This window comes from Physeter macrocephalus, chromosome 16 (assembly GCF_002837175.3).
Source record: "Physeter macrocephalus isolate SW-GA chromosome 16, ASM283717v5, whole genome shotgun sequence".
Classification (NCBI taxonomy): Eukaryota; Metazoa; Chordata; class Mammalia; order Artiodactyla; family Physeteridae; genus Physeter; species Physeter macrocephalus.
Window position 1 is genome coordinate 15,054,061 of NC_041229.1, and position 21,379 is coordinate 15,075,439.

Below are 21,379 nucleotides of genomic sequence, written 5' to 3' on the forward strand. Positions count from 1 at the left end.
GGCTGCCAGGGCGGGAGGAGGGTGTCCCTGCACAGCCAGGGCGGCTGGGCTGGGGGCGGGGCGGGACCTGAGCGCCTTCTCTTTCTGCCGGTGAAGCTGCAGGGTCTCCGCCTCCTCCTCCTGCCACAGCTTCTCCTGCAGCCGCTGCATCTTCTCTCGCTTGGACTCCAGGAGCCACCTCTGCCCTTGCTCGAGTTCTTGGGCCACCGCCTCTTCCGAGGCCTTCAGTGCAGCCTCTGAGAGCTGCTCTGGGGGAGCCGCAGGCTCTGTAGATCGTCTGCCAAGGGTGGAAGCAGCATTTCACTAGGTTGACTATCCACCCACCTTTCAGCACTAGGATTTATACAGATACAGAACAGCACATACGGAACCCTAACAGAGGGCCCAGGGTCAGGAATCATAAGTGCAAATCAGGTACCCAAGGGCGGGCAGCAAGGCTACCCTCTCGAAGACACAGGCAGCATTTGTTCTATAGGACAAGCCCCACGGTGGCTGTCAAAGGCCCCGAGAGCCTGGGGATGAGGGTGGCCCGCAGGAGGCTCTCAGGGCACCTGGTAGGTTGTGGCCTGAGTGAACACCCAAGCTGTGGCTCAAGGGCTGGCGGCAGCAGGAAGAGAGCGAAGCTCTGTCCCTCATGGATTCCTCCCCAGAGTGGCTCATGGCCCTGTTTCCGACTCCCTACCAGGGCTCTCCCTGCTACTTGAGGCTCATGCCAGCAGTTTGGGAAGTCCCCAGAGGCTGCTCTCTGACTCTCAAACTGAACAGAGGCCAGTTGTATGAGCCAGCGGGAGAAGCAGCAGCATGTCTCCTCGCTGCTAGAACTCCTAGCCCTGAGACCTAGAACAGTCCATGGAGGCCCAGGAATGGGAAACCGTCCTCCCCACTCTGCCAAGGGAGCCGGGCAGGAGACCCTTCCCTAAGCCAAAGACAGCAGCAAGAACACAACCAGAATGCCAGGCTCCACAGATCCCCGATGATGCCACAGCTTCATCTGCTTAGAGTGAATGCACTGTTTGGAAATGTGTAGAAGAAATTCTAACCTGGATGCATAAGGCGGGTGGTAAGATAAGGAACACTGGTATCGGTTAAAGAGATGTCTATAATGAAGGCTGTTATGTTGCTTGTACTCTGGTTCTTAAAGGAAATACCCAAAGAGAAACCCCAAGAACATTTTAAGCAATGAAAGCATAAGCGGGATAAAGTGTTTTGCCTCCTCGAGTGGCTTTCCTAAAGGCCAGGACATGCTGGCATTCCCAGGTCCCTAAACCTTACATCAGAAATTGGTCTGGCCACCCAACCACCATCTTCTCCCGTGGTGCTCCAGCTGCGGCAGGCCTGGCACGGTGGCCCAGTGGACCCCAACAGCCTATGGGCGTGGTCCAAATCAAGGACAAGAGGGGCCAGAGTCCAGGAGGGGAGCCAGTCCCCCGTCCACTGCTGGGGATGTAAAACCCCCTCCTCACTCAGCTCCCACACTGCAGCAGACAGAAGGCAGCGGGCAGGATCAGATTAGAACAGCAGAAGTAAACAAGGGCTCTGGAATTCCATTTCAGCCCCTTGAGGTCAGAGAGAGAAGGAAGACACAAAAGGCTACTGCTATCTCTGAAATATCATTAAGATCTTTCCTAAAATCATGACTCAGACCAGAAACAGTCTTGAGTTCTGCCTTCAGTTCTCTTCTGCTCCCAAGCCCATCTCCCCCCTTCCAATTCCCAGCTTCCTCTCAGTCCCCCTGTCCCAGCCCGACTGATGCAGATGTAAGATGTGGCCGCCACCTCCTCTGAGAATCCCGCCCTCGGAAAGAGCCTCCCCCCGCAGCTCTCAGCCTCATCAACCCTCCAACTCATTTCCAACCTGAGCTGAAAACAGCTTTTTTCCCTGAGATGGTACCTTTTAATGTCTCTCTCCCCTGTGGGCTACGTAGCTATGTGGAGCCCTGGGGACAGATGCTGCGGAGAGAGGGGGCATCAGCTGGCGTGCCAGTGTGTGCCCAGGCTGCACGCACCACTGAGCCTGCCTGCACGCCTGGCACACAGGCAAACGGGGCTGCTTTTCAGTGGGCGTCTTCTCCGTGTCCCTGTTTTAAAGATCGAGTATCCCAAACTCCCAGCTTAGGTCCAAGGCGGTCAAACAGTGAGCCTGAATGATCTATGAGATAACTGGGCAGTTGAAGACTCCAGAGGAAGAGGCAGGTCCGATTTCTAGGCCACTCCTCAGGTATCAGCATCAGTGAGACCCAGTTTGCAACAGTTAGTGGCCAAGAAGAGGCTCAGTAAGAGCATCACCCTTTCAGACTGGCCACCAAGTTACTCCGAGCCATATGAGGGAAAGCAAGGAGGGAAGGCGGGCAGGGAGGGAGGAGAGGGAGGAGGATATGATACCCATGGCCCTGAAATGGCCAGGGTACCACTAAGACTCAGATCACTATCAGGGATCTTGTCTCCGCTCACTTTCAACCCAGTTGTTTTAATTCATTTACCCTCTCTCTATACACACCTCATGAAAGATGCTGGGATGACAAACGGAAGGGTATCCTTGTTTCCCAGACCCAGGCCTCTGGCCATAAAGCATGCACAGCGGTGGCTGCTTGCCAGCCCTGCCTGCACTCCCTGACCTGCCCTTTGCTCTTAACTCCTCCTGATTCAGCTTGACAATATCTATGCAGGTGACAGACTCCACTAACCATGCTTTTTATTTTCTGTATTTCATGATGTTATGGCATCTGAAAAAGCTGGCTGGTCAAGGAGAGGGTACCCCTGCCAGGCCAGCCAATCCTTACAGACAGCAAAGGGAGTATGTCTTTCACATGCAAACCAACCAATCCCTACACCCCCTGCCATCTCCTGATCTAATGCCCACGCCCAAAATCATACAGGGGCAGGCACCAGGTAACTAGAGACCAGGCCCAGAGCCCTCCAAAATTATTCAAACTTTCCACCCCTCCACTCGCTCAGGGTACTTACCCTGTCTCGCCCATTGCTTCCCAGGAAAACCCCAATAAAGCCTCTGGGTCACGCTCTTCCTTCTCGCCTCTTCGGCCTCCTGACCAAATCTGGTCCTTCCCCACGTGGCCCCACCTGGCGTGGCATGCCCTCTTCTCTCTGGAAATATAAGGAATAAATTCTTCTTTCAGTGGCACTGGCCTCTCTGTGTTGTCACTCAGTCACCTCCATAAATTAAAATCCCACGGATACAAATGAGGCACAGACACAGAGCCACTCCCCACGAATCCCAGAAAAATCAATCCATTCTTAACGTAGCTGTAAAGATTAATAACAAGGAAGTTATGGAGCCTGAGAAGACTCAGGAAAGGAACAGAGACATTTCCTAAGGGCGCTGTGTAAACTGAAACTGTGTGGTCCAGGAGAGAGCCCCCCAGCAGGGGCAGCCTCACTGGGATGGGAGGAGAAACACAAAGGAAGGGGACTCATCAGCCCAGGCAGCCAGGAGGAGCCTCACTGGCCAGCTTCTCTTCCAGAAGCCCTGGGAAAATGCCCTCTGACCTCTGCCCAGAGGGTCGTGTTTCTGAACCCCACTCACCTCCTGTCCTCATCAAAAGCACCCTGATCTGGCTGTCCACAGCCACCCAGGGACCTGGGAAAGCGATGTCATTCCTCAGGGGCAGAGCTGTCACTGTGGGATATATCACCACCTGAAAAATGGGCTACCCCTTCCCTACATCACTCCTGCAGCGCTACAGCGATGACGTGAGATTGTGCACTCACGTGCCCTGCCAGCTCTCGGTGACGCTTCCTGTGAGTAATCAGTGCATGAACCTGTCTCTGCTCAATAGTCAGCCGGAATCCTGAGGACGCTTAATCCTTTTGTACTGCTCAGTTCACAGACAGGAAAACCTGTATCACCCCGACACCTGTTTCTCTCCATGCAGAGAAAAGGCACAGTGGCTGCAGAGCAAGAGTCAGAGAAGTCGACGGCTCAGGTGACTAGAGGGCTCAGGTCCTAATTCTGCAACCGACTGGCAACGTGACCTTGGGCAAATCACTTCACCTTCCTGAACCTCAGTTTCCTTATCTCTAAAAGGGGTGAGAAAGGGGAGGAGAGCAAAAGGTTTCTAAGTTTTAGAAGTGCTTGGTGCAACAGCACAGGTGAGCTTTGAACCCAGGCACAAAGGATATACACTGTGTACTGGATAACTCCATGCATATGAAGTTAGAGAACTGGAAAAACGAATCTATGGGACAGAAGCTAGAATAGCGGTGACCTAGGGCAGGTGGACTGAGAGGAAAGGGGCCTGAGGAAACTTTCAGGAGGGATGGAAATGTGCAAATGATCTGGGTGGTTGTGATACGGTATGTAAACACTCACTGACTTGGGACATTTCAGATGTATGTACTTTCATGTGTATAAATACCTCAATAATTTTTTCAAAGAAAAACAGTGCTTGGTAGAGGGGAAAACACGCTTTACCAGGTTTCTGATAATGGCCCAGGAGATACCCTCCCCCCTCCCCCTCGCTTCCAGCCTCGTACCCCAGGTGCTGACCAGGGGAGCCCCGGGGGCTGCTTAGGGGTCAAGGCTGTACGCAGAACCAAGGGTTCACTCACTCTCCCCCCAGTCCACTCCTTGAGCCGGAGCCACAGCAACCCCCTCCCCACCATCCAAGACCAGATGGGCACTGAAGCAATCCACACACAATGGAGGGCAGGGACAGACATGAAAACTGGCCCTTACACCTCTGGAGAGACTGGCAGGGTGGGGCTGGCCGCCACCTTCTCCTCGGGCCCCTCGGCCTCGTCCTGCCCAGGGCCCGGCCCCTCGGCCTGGGAGCACCGCTCCTCGCCCCTCTCGTGGGCGGCAGGTGGGCTTGGGCTCTCCTCCCTTGACAGCAACAAGGAAGCAACTGTGTTAAAGCCAGAGGAAGGTGAGAGGCTCCGGCTGTACCCCGTTCGGGGTCAAAGGTCTGTGATGGGGACGAAGGAGGCGCGGCCCCGGCAAGACCTGTGGTTTCCCTATCTCAGGTCTCAGATCCAGCACCCGCCCCAGCCTCTTCCCGAGCAGTTTACACTGAAGGACCAGAGATTCATGTCCCAGGTGGGATGCAGAGTGGCTACGGCACCCAGGAGAAGCTCTGCACGCAGCAGGGGTGCCGTGGATGCTGCTGACTAATCACGGCCGCTGCTCAGCCTCCCCCAGTGACTCACTCCACCCAGATGAGCTCTAAGACCAGCGTCTTTCTCCTGCCAGGGGAACAAACTAGCAAGGCTACACCAGCTCTGGAGCAGCCGAGGGAGTGAAGGTCCTCTCAGCTGGCCTCAGGGAAGCCCGGGGCCCTGCGCCCAGCAGGGTTCCCCGCAGGCTTGCTGAGTGACTAGCGGCGGATGATTGCTGGGAAGGAGGGGGCTGGCAGGTGGGGACCGGGAGAGATGGCCCCCCTGGCAGGAGCAGCCTAGTCCAGGGTGACAGCAGTCTCTGCCCCGGCCCCTGGCAGGAGGGCAGCTGGGTCAGAAGACATACTTCCTAGTTCCAGCGTTTCTAAGCTCCCCTACTCAGACCGTGCACCCCGACTTTAGCTGTAGGCCAAGGACGAGGAAGAGGCAGATTTCCTAACTCTCCAGCTTGTGTGAAACACTAAGCAGAAACGTCCGTTGCCGTTGCCGCTGCTTAGGCTGCAACCCCGCCCCCTGCTCTCCCCACCTCTCCAGGCCCACCACGCCCACCCTGGGAGGCTTCCAGCCCACCCTTACCTCTGCAGGGGACCAGGGGGCGTGGGGCTACCTGCAGAGCCCTCCCCAGGCTCCTCTGCCCCCTTCTGTTCCGGCTGCTCCTCCAGGGGCTGCGGAGGCCCTTCATCCGTGGCCTGGCTGTGAAGGGGACTCTGGAGCCGCTCCCCATGCAGAAGAGGAGGAGATAACCTGGGCAGAGCAGCAGAGTCAGGGCCTCCACTCAGAGAGCAGCAGAATCGGGGAATGGAGTACGGGGACCGAGGTGCATGCCTCCTGCGGGCTGGACCCCAGCCGGGGCCCCACCTCCATGGAGAGCCCACGGAGGCCAAAGCAGCCAGAAAAGCAGGACGAAGGAACTCCCTCCGGAGCTCTCCCTTTGCCTGGACTACACTCAGCCTTCCCAGGTCCCTGGGCTGCATTTGCTTGGCCCAGGAGTGAGAGCTGGGCACACTCACAGGTGTATGCATTCCTGCCATCACTGGGGCCGGGGAGAGTATGTGTGTGTGTTGGGGGCGGGGGGTAGTGATGGAAGAACTGAGCAGAAAAGAGGGAGAAAAAGAGAAGCCAGACTCAAATGGTCAGACTATAGACAATGCATGAAGCTGTAGCTTCAAGAATGCTGATAGCTTTTCAAGGTCCAAAAAGTAGAATGACCACCCCCTTCCCCTTCAAAGGGTGGCAGCCCTTCTCTTATCATGGGCTCAGGCCTGAGAAGCTGGAAGCTCCTGTCTCTCAATCTCTCTCTCTCTCTCTCTCTCTCTCTCTCTCTCTCTCTCACTCACACACACACACACACACACACACACCACACACACACACACACTCACACAGCCGCAGCCATTTCTGATGTGGTAAGGCCTGGCTTGGAGCTCTGAGCTGCGCTACCGACCCTCTAACATGGTCTCCTGGACCTCGAGCAGGCTATCCAGCCCTGGCCCACGAGCAGGGACACACAAGGCTTCATCCAATCTGATGAAAAGGACAGAGCCCTGTCCCCACAATGTTGCTATGGGCACAAAGTACCCCCATATGCTCCAGCAGTACCTCCCACTCCTGACTTGGTTTGCACACACACACACACACACACACACACACACACACACACACACACAGACTTTGCAAGGCCATCCAGACAGTTCACCATCTGCCTTCAGTCAGGAGCACACTGAGGTACATAGACCAAAGCCAGGAATTCTGCCCAAGTCCACGCCATCCCAAAGTCCCTGAGGGTGGCCTCCCACGCACTATACCTCTCCGAGCCTCTGGACTTCTTGCTCTGCAGCTCATCTTGGCTGGACTGGCTGGCATCCTTGTCTTCTCTTCCCAACCTCTGGGCCTGTAGGCAAGTAGCAGTGGAAAGTGTATACTTTGGGGGGTTGGGGGTCTGCTTTGGGTCCTTTAATCCTCCAACTGACTCTCATGCCAGGAGGAAGCACTGAGAGGTGGCTCTTGGTGAGTGAGGACCACTCAGGATGCAGAAGAGAAGGTCGTCTACTGCACAGTGAAGGCCCTGGGGCTTTGGCTAAGCCCCCAGGCTCACAGCTGCTCCCAGGGCCAGCCTTGCTGGCCTGGGGAGGATGAGTCAGACACCAAAGCCACTGCAGGCAGAGGCAGAAGCCAGAGGCTGAAGCAGAACACATAAGAAAAAGAAAATCCTGCCTTCTGCAGTTGGAAACCCTTCACTGCCAGTTGCACAAAGCGGAGCCATCCATGAACACCCCAGGTCCACAGAGGCCCCAGACCACCAGTGCCAGTGATAATCGGGGATGCTCAAATTAAGTGAGCAGGACTGGGCACAGCAGACAAGTGCATTAAAGAGGAAGGACCCTGGAGAGATGGAGACTTGGTGAAATGACAGACAGCTGTACTCCAGACGAGAAGGGCACTGTGTGGGCACCTGAAGGGAGGAAGACGGGGCGCTCCTTTGCTCCCCCGACACCCAGGTCCCATCAGCAGACAATGATGCCCCCTTCCTAGTCAGGGATTTCACCAGCCAGACAGCGCAAAAAAAAAAAAAAAAAAAAAAAAAAGCCAACCCCAAATCTCATTTTAAAGCTTAGGTGTCTAGGCAAATTAGGCAAGCTGGTGAAAAAGGACTATTCTTGATACATTCACATATTTTCTGCAGGGGTGAGGTCACGCGGGTAGAGTAGGGCAGTCAGCCTGGACTCAACCCTTTGTTCTAGCACCTCCTCCACTACAAAATGGGACGGCAAACCACAGCTCACAGGGCTTCTGGTGAAGATTAAATGAGATCATGTACATAAAGCCCGACTCCGGCCCAAAAGAAGGCATGCCACAAATATGAGCTCTCCTCATACCCCCTTTCTCCTCTTCCCCAGCCTGAGGAAAAACAAAACACAAAAGAAACCCAGCTTTGCCAGTGCCAGTCCCCATCCTAGGACCTGCACTCCTTCTGTCACACTGACAGGAGCCCTGTCTGTTCCGGGACACGAGGGTTAACAGGAGAGGTGGGGCAGGAGACAGCTCACTCCATCTTCCCCAGCAGGGCTCCGGCCGGGCTGGCACACCTCCGTGTCCCCAGCCCCATGCCCCCAGCCCCCCACACCTCTCCACTGGCAGCCTGAGCCCCGGCAGCTGTGGCCGACTCTGCCATCTGGTTGGGTCTGAACTATAAGCCAGCTCCCCCAAATTACATGAAAAATAGCAATGCTGCCTGGGAGTGCCTCCTGGTGCCCGCAGCAGAAGGGCTCCCTGCCAGGGCTGCCACTCCTAATCGCATCAGCCGGGCAGAGCCCGCAGACAATGGCGGGGCGGGCCGCCCTTCTCCCACCCCACCTCCCTCCCTTGCAGAGCTCAACTCACAACTTGTCTTCCCTACAATTCACAACAAGCTCAGCAGACAGCTCCCCCTCTCTCTTTTCAAGGAAAAACAAAAACAAAAACAATCACACAGGCCAATCTATTTCACAAACTAAAATATAAGATGGGTAACAGAGTGCAGTGATTGTAATAAATATCGGGGGACTGAGCCCTGAATCAGAAAGGACAAGCTACAGACAAGGCCTGTCTATTTCCTTCTTATTTCACCTTCCATATTTCTGCTAGAAACTCAACTAGCCCCCAGCTAGAGAATAAGGGACACCTTGGGTAAGTACCCAGACAGAGGTCCATTGAGCAGAGTTTCTACCTGCTCCCTAGACATTTTTGCCCCAGAAAGGGAGTCAAAGGAACCAGACCAAGAAATCAGGCATATCGGCACTCTTCAGAGAGGGGAGACACAAGCACATTCTAAGCCTCCGGCCTAAGACTGCTCAAGACACCACTTCCCCAATCTAAACTCAGCTCTGGGGTTTTGTTTTTTGTTTATGATGCAGTCCTCAGTTTAATAAATCCCAGTAAGTCACAGTGCATTCATAAAGCAGAATGCTATGCAACCAATAAAAGGAGTAGGGCAGATCTGAAATAGCATAGAAATAAGTTACGGGTCTATTCTCGAATTTGAAGAGCATATTGCCAAGCAGTTTTTATAGCACAGTTCCAATTTCTGTGGGGAAAAAAAAGATTAACAAATAGAAAATAAATACATGCTTATATGTGTACAGAAAATTTTCTGGAAAGGCACATGAAAAATGTTAATGGAAACTAACAGTCCCTACCTGCGGGAGGGAGTAAGTCTGCAGCAAGTAGAAGACTTTGACCTTCTCTATTATTTGAAATAATTTTATGGTTATTTTTTGTAACCTATTATAAAATTCATCATGTTTGTAATTCATTACAATCATTATCTTGACCATGGTGGTGATTTGAAAGGTGTATCCATATGGTAAAACTTATCAAGTGGTACCATTTATATGTGTCCAGTTTATGTCAATTAGATCTCAATAAAGATGCATAAAAAATGTTTAAGTGAACAAAAATTAACTTAGCTCAGTTCTAAGCTTCTGCACTGGCCCTGGCCTTGGGAAAGATCCAGAGAATAGGAAAAATGAACAAGTGCCCCCTGGAAAGACAAAGGGGACTGTACCTATGGTTCTATCCATCCCACAAAGAGGCTGCTTCTTGTCCCTCCAGCTCTACCTCCCTGCTCAGCCCCTCCATGCCCTGAAGTGAGAGGCGGACACAATCTCGCAAAGGGCTCCACGCAGTCAGCCAACCTGAGCACCCAGCACTGCTCCACACTGGTCATGAGATACAGCTTAGGGCCCCCTCTGCCAGGGCGGCTGCCTCAGAGGGTGCCTCATGAGAACCAAATGCAAGCCAGGCCCTGCTACTGCTTTATACCAAGTGGCATGGCCCAAAAAGAGGCTGCTCGCCTTGTGAGGTCTTAGGCAGGACCTAGAAATCTGTCTTTTTTAAAGCCCCCCAAGTATTCTAATACTGGCCAGATTTTGGAGACAGAACAATGGAAATTCACCTTGCCCGGCCAACTCAGTAAGGTGCCTCACAAATCACCTGCTCCAAACCCTTCCTGACAAACACCACCTGGTCTTGTCTGTGCCTTTAAAGACCTCCAGTGCTGCAAACAGTGGGGACCAAGGTCCAGCAGAACCAAGAAGAACATGTCAGGCACAAATGCAACCGACCTTGTAACTCTATCCCGGCACCCAGGCCTGATTCACATTAAATATCTTGTTTGTTTCACCCAAACCAAATGCCCGCTCAAACTTGCAAAGACCACATGTCAGAATCTCTCTCCTCTCAACAACCCTACAGAGGAGGAAAAAATGATCTTGGCTTCAAGCTCCTTAAGGACAGGGTCTGTGTCTGAGCTTACATCTGGCAGGGGAGACAAAGAACCATAAAACGAAAGAAGCAGCACTAAGGGAAGCAAAGGAAAGCAAAGGGAAGGAATGATAAATCATGCTTGGAGGAGGTGATATCAGAGGTGGACCTCCAAGACCAAGAAAGAGCTTGCCGGGACAAAAGGAAAAGCAGCCCAGCAGGCAGAGTGGTGAAGGAGGTGGAGGGTGTGGCCCCAGGGGAACGGCGAGTGGTGGGCACAGCCGGGGCATGGGCGGTGGGCTGAGGATGAGGCTGCAGAGGTTGGATGGGCCAGGCTGGGCAGTGCCTTGAAACCCACAAACTACACAGTGCTCTGCACGGGAGCAAGTGGTCGGCCCTCAGTTGCTAAGTGACTGGATAAACAGATAAATATATGGGGGTGGAGGTCACGGAATGCCTTAATTCACGGCAGCAACAGAGCATGTATGTCGGAAGCCCCATCACAGGCACAATCAGGGCCTTGACTTAATGAATCAGAAGGGAAAGAACACCCAGAAATGCACCCTGGGATGGGCAGGACTCAGCTCTTGATTATCCTCAAAAGTGAGGCTCCAGCCCAGCCCTAGAGAGACTCACCTCCCAGCGGGCTCCATCCAGGACAGAGGAGAGCATGTCCACATCCAGCAGGTGCTCCGAGATCCGGCTGTGGAAACCGAAGTCCTGGAGATGGTAGAGACGGGGAGGTCAGCTCTCCTCTGTCACGCTCAGCGCCCACCAGGGATACAGGGCCTCTCCTCCACCCCCACCTTCCAGAAAGACGCCTACTACATGCCAGGCACTGTACCAAGCACTCCGACAGCTACTCATTAATTTCACCTTCAAAATTAACACTGCGACTGGATGGAAAGGTATGTGGCAAAGCAAGTACGGTAAACTGTTCACTGTAGACTCTAGGTGGTGAGTATGAGGCTATTCGCTGTAAAAGTTTTTTAATTTTTCAGTATGTCTGAAATTTTTCATAATCAAATTACAGGGAAAAAAGTAACCCTATGAGACTGATCCTCTTATCCTTATCTCACGGAGGAAGCAGTTTGAGAGCCCAAGTAATTTATCCAAGGTCACGCATCTGGTAAGCAATAGGGCTGGGGGTCAGAAGTGCCCTGGGCCGACTCCAAAGCCCAAGCTCTTTGTGTGACATGTGCTGCAAAGCATGTCACTTTCCAGCTGTCTCTCCCTCCTGGTGCCCAACCAGGAGGCCAAAGTGCCCAGAAGCCCTGTGGGCAGCTTGGACACCAGGGCCTGCCAGGATCCACCCAGCTGGCTCCTTCCCCTTCCCATACAGGTGTCACTCTGGACAAGGGGGATGAATGAGCGCCACTTCCTCCACCAGCTTCTCTTTGGGACGGGCAGCAAGTGCCCACACAGGTGCCGGCTCCCAGCTGCCCTCTGGCTGCCACAGAGCCACGAGCCCGCCCCCTCCGAGCCCAAGATCCCCACTGGGCTAGGTGACGGACGGCTACCTGACAGCACGCTAACAGGGACAGTTCTGTCATCAGCCCTGATAAATGGAGGGACGCCCAGCCACGGTCTGGTCCTGCTGTCTGTGGCTTCCTCCACCCACTCCCATAGAGAAGAAAAATGCCGATGGGCAGCCCGTTTCTCCACACAGTGACTCCTTTAGCAGGGCCAGGGCCCTTGCTTCAGAGAGTTCTGTAACACAGCGATTCTTCATGACGTTTTTTGCCAACAAGGACTTTGCCTCCCGTTCCTAGCTTGTGGGTTTTCTTTGCTGATGACATTTTCCTTTCAGCGTGAGTCCTACTCCACTCAATGCAGCTGCCATCTGGCTCCTAAGCCCATGGCTCAGTGAGGGGCTTGAGCACACAGCCTCCTAATTCCTCTGCACCCCCTCGTATCATTACTGTGCATCCCTGACCCTCTCCCACTAATCCCTTCCCTTTGATCTGCCTCCTCCAAACAGATGGAGCGTGGTTTCTGGAAAAAGTGCTCTGCCAAAAAGCACCCTGAACTCCTCCCCATAGATACAAACCTGGCAAGTGAAGCCAGGCTACAGCAGGCTGGGTGGAAGGACTGGGACAAAGAAACCATGGATGTTGGCATTCCAGGACAAAGTCTTAACTTTGGAAATGATACCACACCACAGCATCCTTCCTGGTCAGAGCCTGAGAGCCTGAGGACTGGTCCTCACCATGGCTCAGTGATTCCATAAACACACACACACAGTCTCTAACCTCCTAGGTTCATGTAATGCTCCTGCTAGAGCCCAGAGGCAATGATCTCATATGATCTCACAGGCAATTCACACAGCAGTAATAGTAATAACAGCTATGTTTGTTTAATGTTTATATGCTAATGTTTTATACTATTTACCCCACTTTCTTCTCACAACAAACCTATAAAGTAGGTAGTGTTATCCTTAGTACGTAGGGCTGAGAAAATGGAGTTAGACAAGATCCAAGTTTGAGTCCTAACTTCCCCACTTACAAGCTGTGAGATGCTCAGCGAATCACTCAAACACAGGACCTCGCAAACCCACGCTCTTCACCACCTCTCTGCTGCCCCCCATCTCAGACTCACCAGGCCAAGAAAGGACTTGGGGTCAGAAGCAGCGGAGTCTGAGGGCTGTAGTTCCTTCATGTGTTCACTGATCTCTGACTCCTGGGGAGACAGACCCACAGAGAAGTCACCGGAGCAGAGGACAGAGGGTCGTGATCACTATCCACGGTGCCAACACAGGGCTGAACCCAAACCTAAATCCACCTCTTCTGGAAAACCTGAAAGAGGCCCGTGGACCTTCCCATTCTCTCTGGACACCTGCCCCCGGCCCACTCAGCCTGGGCAGCCCCGCTTAGTATGGGCAACACTCTTTACACCTGGAAGGAGGGCCAAGTGAAGCCGAGGGGAAGATGGTTAGAAAGTCGGCAGTGGGGAAGTTTGATGCGATCCTAGGAAAACAGAATGAGAGTATCTTTTCCAGGAAGTAGGTAAAAGCTCTTTAAATGAATTCCCTCACCATCCACCTGGAGGAAGGGCAGGACTAAGGGCTGGAAAATAAAGATGCCAAATGCTCTCACAGCTGGGTCCTACTTCTGTCCATCCGGGTCACTGGCCTGATCTTACCAAGCAAGACTCCCGTGTCTTGGGTTGTTCAAAGGAGCCAGAGAGACCAATGAAGAGTCTTCTTGTAACCTAACTGACCAATGCCGGGGCAGCACACTCCCAAACGTCCCCCCACACCCCTCAACAGACTCCTCTCTCTGCAGGAACACAGGCTGCAACCATGACTCACCCCAAACTGATGTCAAGAAGTAGGAGGGGGAGGCAGGAAATGGCAAGAGGAAGTAAGTGGGAGACCAGAGGAATAGGAATATCCCAGGAGGTGCCAACAGGAACGCAAATTTCTGCTCTGAATTTCTAGTGCCAGCAGGTTTGGAGTTTCATTCAGGATTTTACTGCCTGCTGGGTCTGGGCATATTTGTCACAATTAAGGGTTCTGGCTGATGGTGACGGCCCATTGCCGGGCCTGCAAATGCAGCTCCTGACTCAGTAATAACGATGAAGGGAGAGGAACGTGCACAGGGCACGGGAGAGCAGCACAGGGCTGCAGCCAGCAACTGCCCGTGGGACAAAGTGACTTACTTCGCTCGCCTCTGATCTGCTCTCTTTCGGGACGGAAGCCTCCTTCTTTGGCTCCTTTGCTGCCTCTTCCTTCCGGGAACCCTCCTCTCTTGCATCCACCGGGTCCTCTGGTGCCTCTTTTTCATTGCCTTTGGCAGGCTGATCGCCCGCGGGGTCGCCCCCAGGGTCCGCCACACTCCTGGACATCCCGGGATCATTCTTCTCACTCTTTTCTTTTTCTGGGGGCCAACTTGCCCCTCTTCCCTGTTGCCCTTGGCCATCGGCACTGCTCAGGCTGCTATCTGCACCTTGGCTGAAGAGCTTGCCAGGAGCAGGGGGGCTGGCAGCATCGGAATCCAGAGAAATGTCCTTCTTCTCCTCTGGCTGGCTTGTTCTTGGAGATTCCTAGGGAGCAGAAGACCGTGTCAGAAAGGAAGACGTCAGGAATTAATAAAAGGGTTTAGAGACTTGCTACAAGACGGAGCTGCCATTCCTTGACGCCTACAGTTCTGAAACCAATGGCTATCCCACACCTCAAAAGCATTTAAAAACACAGATTCCTGGCTCCAGCCCAGCTCCACTGACTCTGAAACTCTATGGTGGTCTGAATACACCCAACCTGATCCCTGTCCACAGAGGAGCTTAGAATCCAGTGCGCTGCACTATACAACTCTGTCACCACCCATCACATTCTCGAGTAATAAATCTGGCTCATTCCAGCCCCATTAGCCAAACCATAAGATGGCAGGCTCAGAAGTCAATATTTGTTTACGATGATGATGACGGAGAACCGCATGAGAGAAAAGTACCAAAGTCTAGAGTTTTCATTTCTAAAAGGCAGCAGGGAAGAAATATCAGGAGGGTACCCTTTTTGCATAGCAATGAGGGTAGCTCTCTCCCTATAGCCTCCCCCTGAGGGAGGATGCATAAGCAGCCCTGGACCCAGGCTCCTCTGTCGGAGGACCATCAAGTGAGTCCTCTGGGCAGCAGGTGCCAGATGGGGTGAGGTGTGTAGAAGACTGATTGGGGGAAATGCCCATGAGGATACGGGAGGTGGGGAGAGGCTTGGGAACACAGGTCTGAGACCTGTGACAGGGGAGAGGGAAGGAGGGGGGTTTGAGTAGGAGAGCCTCAGGCCACAGCACAGTTCTGAAAGGGCCTCAGCCCCATGGACAGTCCCGCAGCCGTCGGGCAGAAATGGCCCTGCTCTGGGGCCCGCTGCACCCCATCAATTCCCTCAACAAGCCCGGCCTTGGCACGAGCCGGGGTGGATCAAAGGTTCAGCAGCTGCAGGCCATTAATCCCCAAGGTCCCCTCTGCAGGGCCTCTTGAAAGGAGATGGGAGTAGTGCACCTCTACAGCCGCCCACCCTGCTCCTCGCTCACAAACCCCACGCTAAAGACCAGGAAAAACCTTGCTACCACAAGAGAAAAAGGAACCCCTCCCTTAGAAATACAGCCAGCGATCTCTCCTAGGCTCAAGCAGAGAAGCCTTCTTCCCAGAAAACATCTGTCCTAAACTTGGGCTGCCAGCGTGAACAACTTCTTGGCAGGGATTTTTGAGACTTCCTGAAGCCTGACCCTGGACACTCCAACAAGAAGCGTGACGACTAGAGTCCAGAGGGCCAAGGAAAAGCCCCAGGCACGCCATTCACCCATGCCATCTGCCTGTTAAAGGATCCACGGAACCCAAAGCCATGACCATCCACTGCAGGTCTGACAGCCGACTGACAAGCCCACCCAAACTTTCCAAGGATGGTTAAGAGAGGCAGGAAAGCAGAGCACTTCAGAGCCTGACTTCGGAGATAGAACACCCAGGTTCAAATCATCTTGGCTCCGTGCGTACAGGGACCCTAGGCAAACTGTTTAACTTTTCTGGGCTTCAGTTTCTTCCTCTAAAATACGGGGGGACAGTAGGGCCTATCTCATAGGATTGTTGGGAAGATTAAATAAGTTAACACTCATTGAGTGAGTAAAGAAGAGAGAACTGCGCCTGGCACACCGTAAGCGCTCCATAAACGCTAACTCATGTTTTATGATGAGACCCACAAGTTCATTCACCGAGCGCCTTCTATGAGCCAAACCCCACCGTGGCGACCTGAATAGGAAGATAGATCCTGCCCTCAAGGAATTCAGCTGAGAATGGAGAAAAGTGAAACATCCCAGGTGGCCCTGGCTATGAGCCTTTACTGCCCAAAGCAAAGGGCACCGGACACGGTGGTGACGCTGTGGTCAGTGCCACGCCTGTCCCAGGGAGAAAAGCAGAGGCTGAACAGAGAAGGGGTGGGCTTCCCTCATGCCCTGGCAGCACAAAGGCAGGGTGCCCTCCAGCGCTGCCCACCCTCCTGACACCCTAACTGCAGTGTGGAGGAAGTCTTCACGGTCACTGGGTGCAGAGGGGCCAAGATGAGCTCCTCCTCTTTGAGAGGCATCTTCAGGGCGAGGCCAGGTCTCCTCACCTCGGTGTCCCCACAGCAGCCGGCTCTCAGCGGCGGCCAGCACGCAGTGACAGGTCTGTGGGGCTACTGGACGCCAAGAAGGATGTGGGAGTGTCTCGGGGGGAGTGAGGGGGTCTGACTCAGCAAGCACAGCCAAGCCACCCCGGCCGCGCTCATCTCATGATGAAAGAAAGGCAACAGACCTTGGATTAGGGGACAGAGGAGGTGTCGGACCACCAGTTCACATCTCCTCACCCGGCCCGGCCCTGCTCGCTCCTCCGAGGTCATCTCCAGACACACACATCCTGCCCGTGAACAAACGTTATGCCATTTCCCTGCTCTGCTGTGCGCGTTCTTTTTTTTTTTTTTTTTCGCGGTACGCGGGCCTCTCACTGTTGTGGCGCACAGGCCCCAGACGCGCAGGCTCAGCGGCCGTGGCTCACGGGCCCAGCCGCTCTGCGGCATGTGGGATCCTCCCGGACCGGAGCACGAACCCGTGTCCCCTGCATCGGCAGGCGGACTCTCAACCACTGCGCCACCAGGGAAGCCCCCGTGCGCGTTCTTAATACACACACAATCTACCCTGACAAGCTCCCACTGGTCCTCACAGCATCGCCTCTTCCAGGAAGCCTTCCTGAGATCAGCCCTCCTCATCCTCTTTCACAACAACTACTGTCCTATAACTGCTGACTTCCTTGCCTGCTGCCCTCACCAAATCAGCTCCTTATTATCCTCAGTGTCTAGTTTCTGGCACATAATAGGTGCTCAGTCAATGCTTGTTGACTGAATATTAAAAATGATTAAGTGGGTCAATGCAGATATAGGAGTTCCTACTCTGTAAAATGGAGATGTGATATCTATTTTACAAAATTATACAGGGATTAGACTATTACTTGTTATAGTGCTTATGAAATGGAAAATAGCTAAACAAATATTAACTATTAATATTCAAGATGACGGAAAAACAAGTAACCTATCAAAAATCGGAGGACACCAGATCCAGAGGGAGATTCCCATTCTTACACATGAGAGAATATGGCCAGACTACAGAATGTCAGGCCCAGGCTATGCCACTCTCAAGCTAAAATTCTCCAAAAGAAGAATGTTCCATGGAGCTTATCCTATTCTGTCTACATAAATAGTAAAATATTAAAACAAGGCTAACATGAAAATAAGTGAACTTGCATTCCCTGCACCCACATCAACTGACTGCAATGACAGGACAGCAGGGGGACGTCCTGAGGGGAAGACTAGGCATTTGTTGTGGATTATCCACAAATGGATGAATGAGAGCTGAGTGTCTGGAAAACCCAGCTGACCCCACGCTCCTCTCCTTTAACTCAGCCCCTGCTCCTCATTCCATGGCGGGGCCCGCGGCCTGAGGCCCGGCCCAGGACGCACACCCAGGCCCCCGCGCACAGCCTCCTGCGCCAGCGTCCTGCAGGGTACCCGGGGGACGTACCCACAGCACGGCTCTGCTCTCAGCTCAACCGTGCTCACACTCCTTCTGTCTCCTCCTGTCACAGCCCCAGGTCCTTGAGTATAAGGCAAATTCCTGCTGTTTTTTTTCCAAAGAGACTTTGCCATCTGCATGAAGAGGGGGGGTGCAGGAGGGTGCCTGTACGAACCATTGCGTGAAGATTTAACATACCCCCCAAAAGCTATGAGGTCTCCCATGCTGCAATCCCCCTCCTGCGGTCCAGAGCACAAAGGCAGGGGCCCTACATTCCACACGGCTCAGGAGGGCGGGAGTGGGAGACAGGGGAGCTGGACACCATGTCCCGGCATTGATCCCGTTCTGGGGAGATTCCCCCGCCACCCAGCCAAACGTCAGTCGGTTTATTTTCCATGTCTCATTCCCACCCAGTCGGTCTCAGTTCTTTGCAATGCTCCCCAGTGTTAGCACTTTCCAATCACACTGACATCATCCTGTTATTTCTAAGCCCAGCTCCCTCCCCCCGCTTTGATCTGCGGATGGTCTTTTCACCAGCACTACAAGGCCATCTGCTGCCTGCTCACCTACCCTTCAGCCTCCCCTCTTTCACTCCCATCCATTCTCAGTGTCTGTTCCAGGAATGTATCCCTTTTGATTCTGTAATAGACTAGAAACGGGTTTAAGTTGAAGGCAGGAGAGGAGGGGGAAGGAGACACAGAGAGAAAGAGAGAGAGACAGAGAGAGAGGCATTCTTGCCATCCTACTGCCCTCTCATGGAATCATGAGCAAAGTGATTGTTGACAGCGAAACAGGGTAAAACAAACCACAGAATAAGCTCTCCATCTCAGGCTGCCGGGGCCGCCCAGCAACGGGACGAGGTGGGCAGCTCAGAAGACCCAAGGTCTATAAACTGGGACAAAAGCCATTTTAAAGGGCATGGTAAGCAGAGGTAGCTTTGTCTGTCCTAAAACCCCCGTTCATCCCCAACACTAACCTTCCCCACCAGGAAAAGCCCCAGTTCCTGCCTGAGGTTAGAACACAGGAATCCAACACTCCATGTGGCAAAAAGAACTAAATCTGATGGGATGCTAGAGATGGGGGGGAGTGTATTTAACACCTCCCACTCCAGACATTTCTCCCCATCACACTGGGTTGCCTATTTATATTAAAGAGGTTATAAAAAATATATTTAAAAGCTCCACTCCCCCAAAGAAGCATATAAAGATCAGAAGGGAAGCTTTTGAAAATCCAGGACATGTCAAAGAAGAAAATCCCTTTTTTTGTTGACATTTGTAAACTATTATAAAGGAAAAATTAACTAGCCCAAGTCAAAGCACATTATGATTGATCCACATCGGGATCAATCCACCAGCTGAAGCGGGGATCCAGTGTCCACTCTACCTGGGAAAGCCCAGAGAAGAAAAAAGCACAACACGACCTGCCAGGATACCCTCTAGTCCCAGCGTGGCTCATGCATTCACTCACCTATTCATCCACTCAATCGCTCAGCAAAACATACCCACGCACTTCCTAAGTTCCAGGGAGCAGGCCAGGTTCCAGACACACAGACATGAACAGGGCAGAATCCCTACTCTCAATTTTCTCAGTCTTGTGGAGACTGCCCTCTTTCTCCAAAAGCCAGCGAGTCCTCCTGACACCTCATTCCTACTCATGGACATCCTTCCAGGCTCAAAACCTGAGCTGCTGTTTCCATCAGCATCATAAGGTCTTAGTGGCAGATGAGAAGAAATAAAGTTATCATTTCAGGGAACCAAAAACAGAAGGCTTTGGATTTAATGCCAACAGACCAGGCCCCATTCAGAAGGAAGTGTCAAAGTAGAGCCAGATCAGGTTGATGACACTCAGAAAATGTGTCACGTGGCAGAAAGCATCAAAGTCACAATCAAAACATTTCTGATTGGGCAGAGCCAAAAACGGGGACAGTTTCTGAGGCTACAGAGTGAGCCTAAGTATAACCTGGGGACTGCCCAATGGCTAGAGCTGGGTCAGCTGGGAGAGCCCACCTACACCTAGGTGTCAGCCAGCATTCTCAACCTCAGCCAACCTGGCACCTTCCCCCTAGCTCTCAAGGTGAGCTGAAGACCAAGAAGTAAGAGGCAGAAACAATAAGACCGTGGAAAGGGATGATAAGGACATAAATAAAAGATAATAAGGAAACAGTTAAATCCATGATACGGGCACTGTTGTTCCACTGGTCAGTTTTGTGGTCATTCTAATAAATGTGAGTGAACTCTTTCAGTTCAAAGTCTTTAAAGGAATTTTCTATTTTGCGTAAAGTTTAACTGACCTTGCAATCAATATTTCAAAATCTGGGGAAATCTGAGTTGTTGACTTCATGATTTATTGGTTGTGTGAATACTCTGGACATATTTAGAGAAAGCTTAATTGTTAAAAATTAATAAATTAGACAGTAGACCAAGAACAAATAGTAGGGAATGTTCTTTTTCAAGTAGAAGAATGTACTGGGGTTTTTTAGTTATTATGACGACATGATGAGTTTCAGGTTTTGTTTGTTGGTTTGAAAGAACATTCTGGGACTTCCCTGGTGGCGCAGTGGTTAAGAATCCTCCTGCCAATGCAGGGGACACGGGTTCGAGCCCTGGTCTGGGAAGATCCCAGATGCCGCGGAGCAACTAAGCCCGTGCGCCACAACTGCTGAGCCTGCGCTCTAGAGCCCACGAGCCACAACTACTGAGCCCGCATGCTGCAACTACTGAGCCCGTGCGCTTAGAGCCAGTGCTCTGCAACAAGAGAAGCCACCGCAATGAGAAGCCCGCGCACCACAACAAAGAGTAGCCCCTGCTTGCTGCAACTAGAGAAAGCCCGCGTGCAGCTACAAAGGCCCAGCCCAGCCAAAAATGGAAGGAAGGAAGGGAGGGAGGGAGGGAGGGAGAAAGGAAGAACATTCTGGTGGGAGTGGAGGACAGACCAGGGAAAGACATGAGAAGCAGCAGGACTGCTGGGGGGATATTCCGGAAGCTAGTCCCATCCATATTCTGCATTTCTCAGGCCTCGTGCCTTTGCTAAGCCGTTCACCTGCCTAAAACATCCCTTCCACCCCCACGTCTAAAACTTCCCTACTCTTCAAGACCGGGGTCAAATGTTGTTCTCCCTCATCTCTGGGCAGGTAATTTCTCTGCCCTCAGAACTCCTCCAAAGAGTGTACCTGTGCTCGAGCTCTTTATACACCTGGCCCTGCTTTACTATTTCCTAAATATTCATTTATTCAACATGTACTAAGCACTCACTAAGCACAGAGTGCCCAGCATCCTTTCTCTCCAACTGCACACTCCCAGAGGCCCGCCCAGGCCACTCCTTACCAGGGCTGGGATCGACCACAGCACAGCTGCCGCCACACAGCCAGCATTCGACAAATGCTAAGCATCTGGACGGCGTTACACCTCTGTTCAAAACCTCCCATGGGGGCTTCCCTGGTGGCGCAGTGGTTGAGAGTCCGCCTGCCGATGCAGGGGACAC

At 52.7% G+C, this 21,379-nt stretch overlaps 1 protein-coding gene across 1 annotated transcript in view; it reads right to left on the reverse strand.

Moving 5' to 3' along the window:
* The window catches only part of CEP164 (centrosomal protein 164), a 73,448-nt gene that overhangs the window by 17,049 nt on the left and 35,020 nt on the right, over nucleotides 1–21,379 (reverse strand). The window contains 8 exon segments of the mRNA XM_055091513.1: nucleotides 68–277; nucleotides 2,964–3,101; nucleotides 4,693–4,839; nucleotides 5,706–5,873; nucleotides 6,935–7,020; nucleotides 11,007–11,090; nucleotides 12,969–13,049; nucleotides 14,031–14,414. Of these exon segments, the coding sequence (XP_054947488.1) occupies nucleotides 68–277; nucleotides 2,964–3,101; nucleotides 4,693–4,839; nucleotides 5,706–5,873; nucleotides 6,935–7,020; nucleotides 11,007–11,090; nucleotides 12,969–13,049; nucleotides 14,031–14,414 (1,298 nt within the window).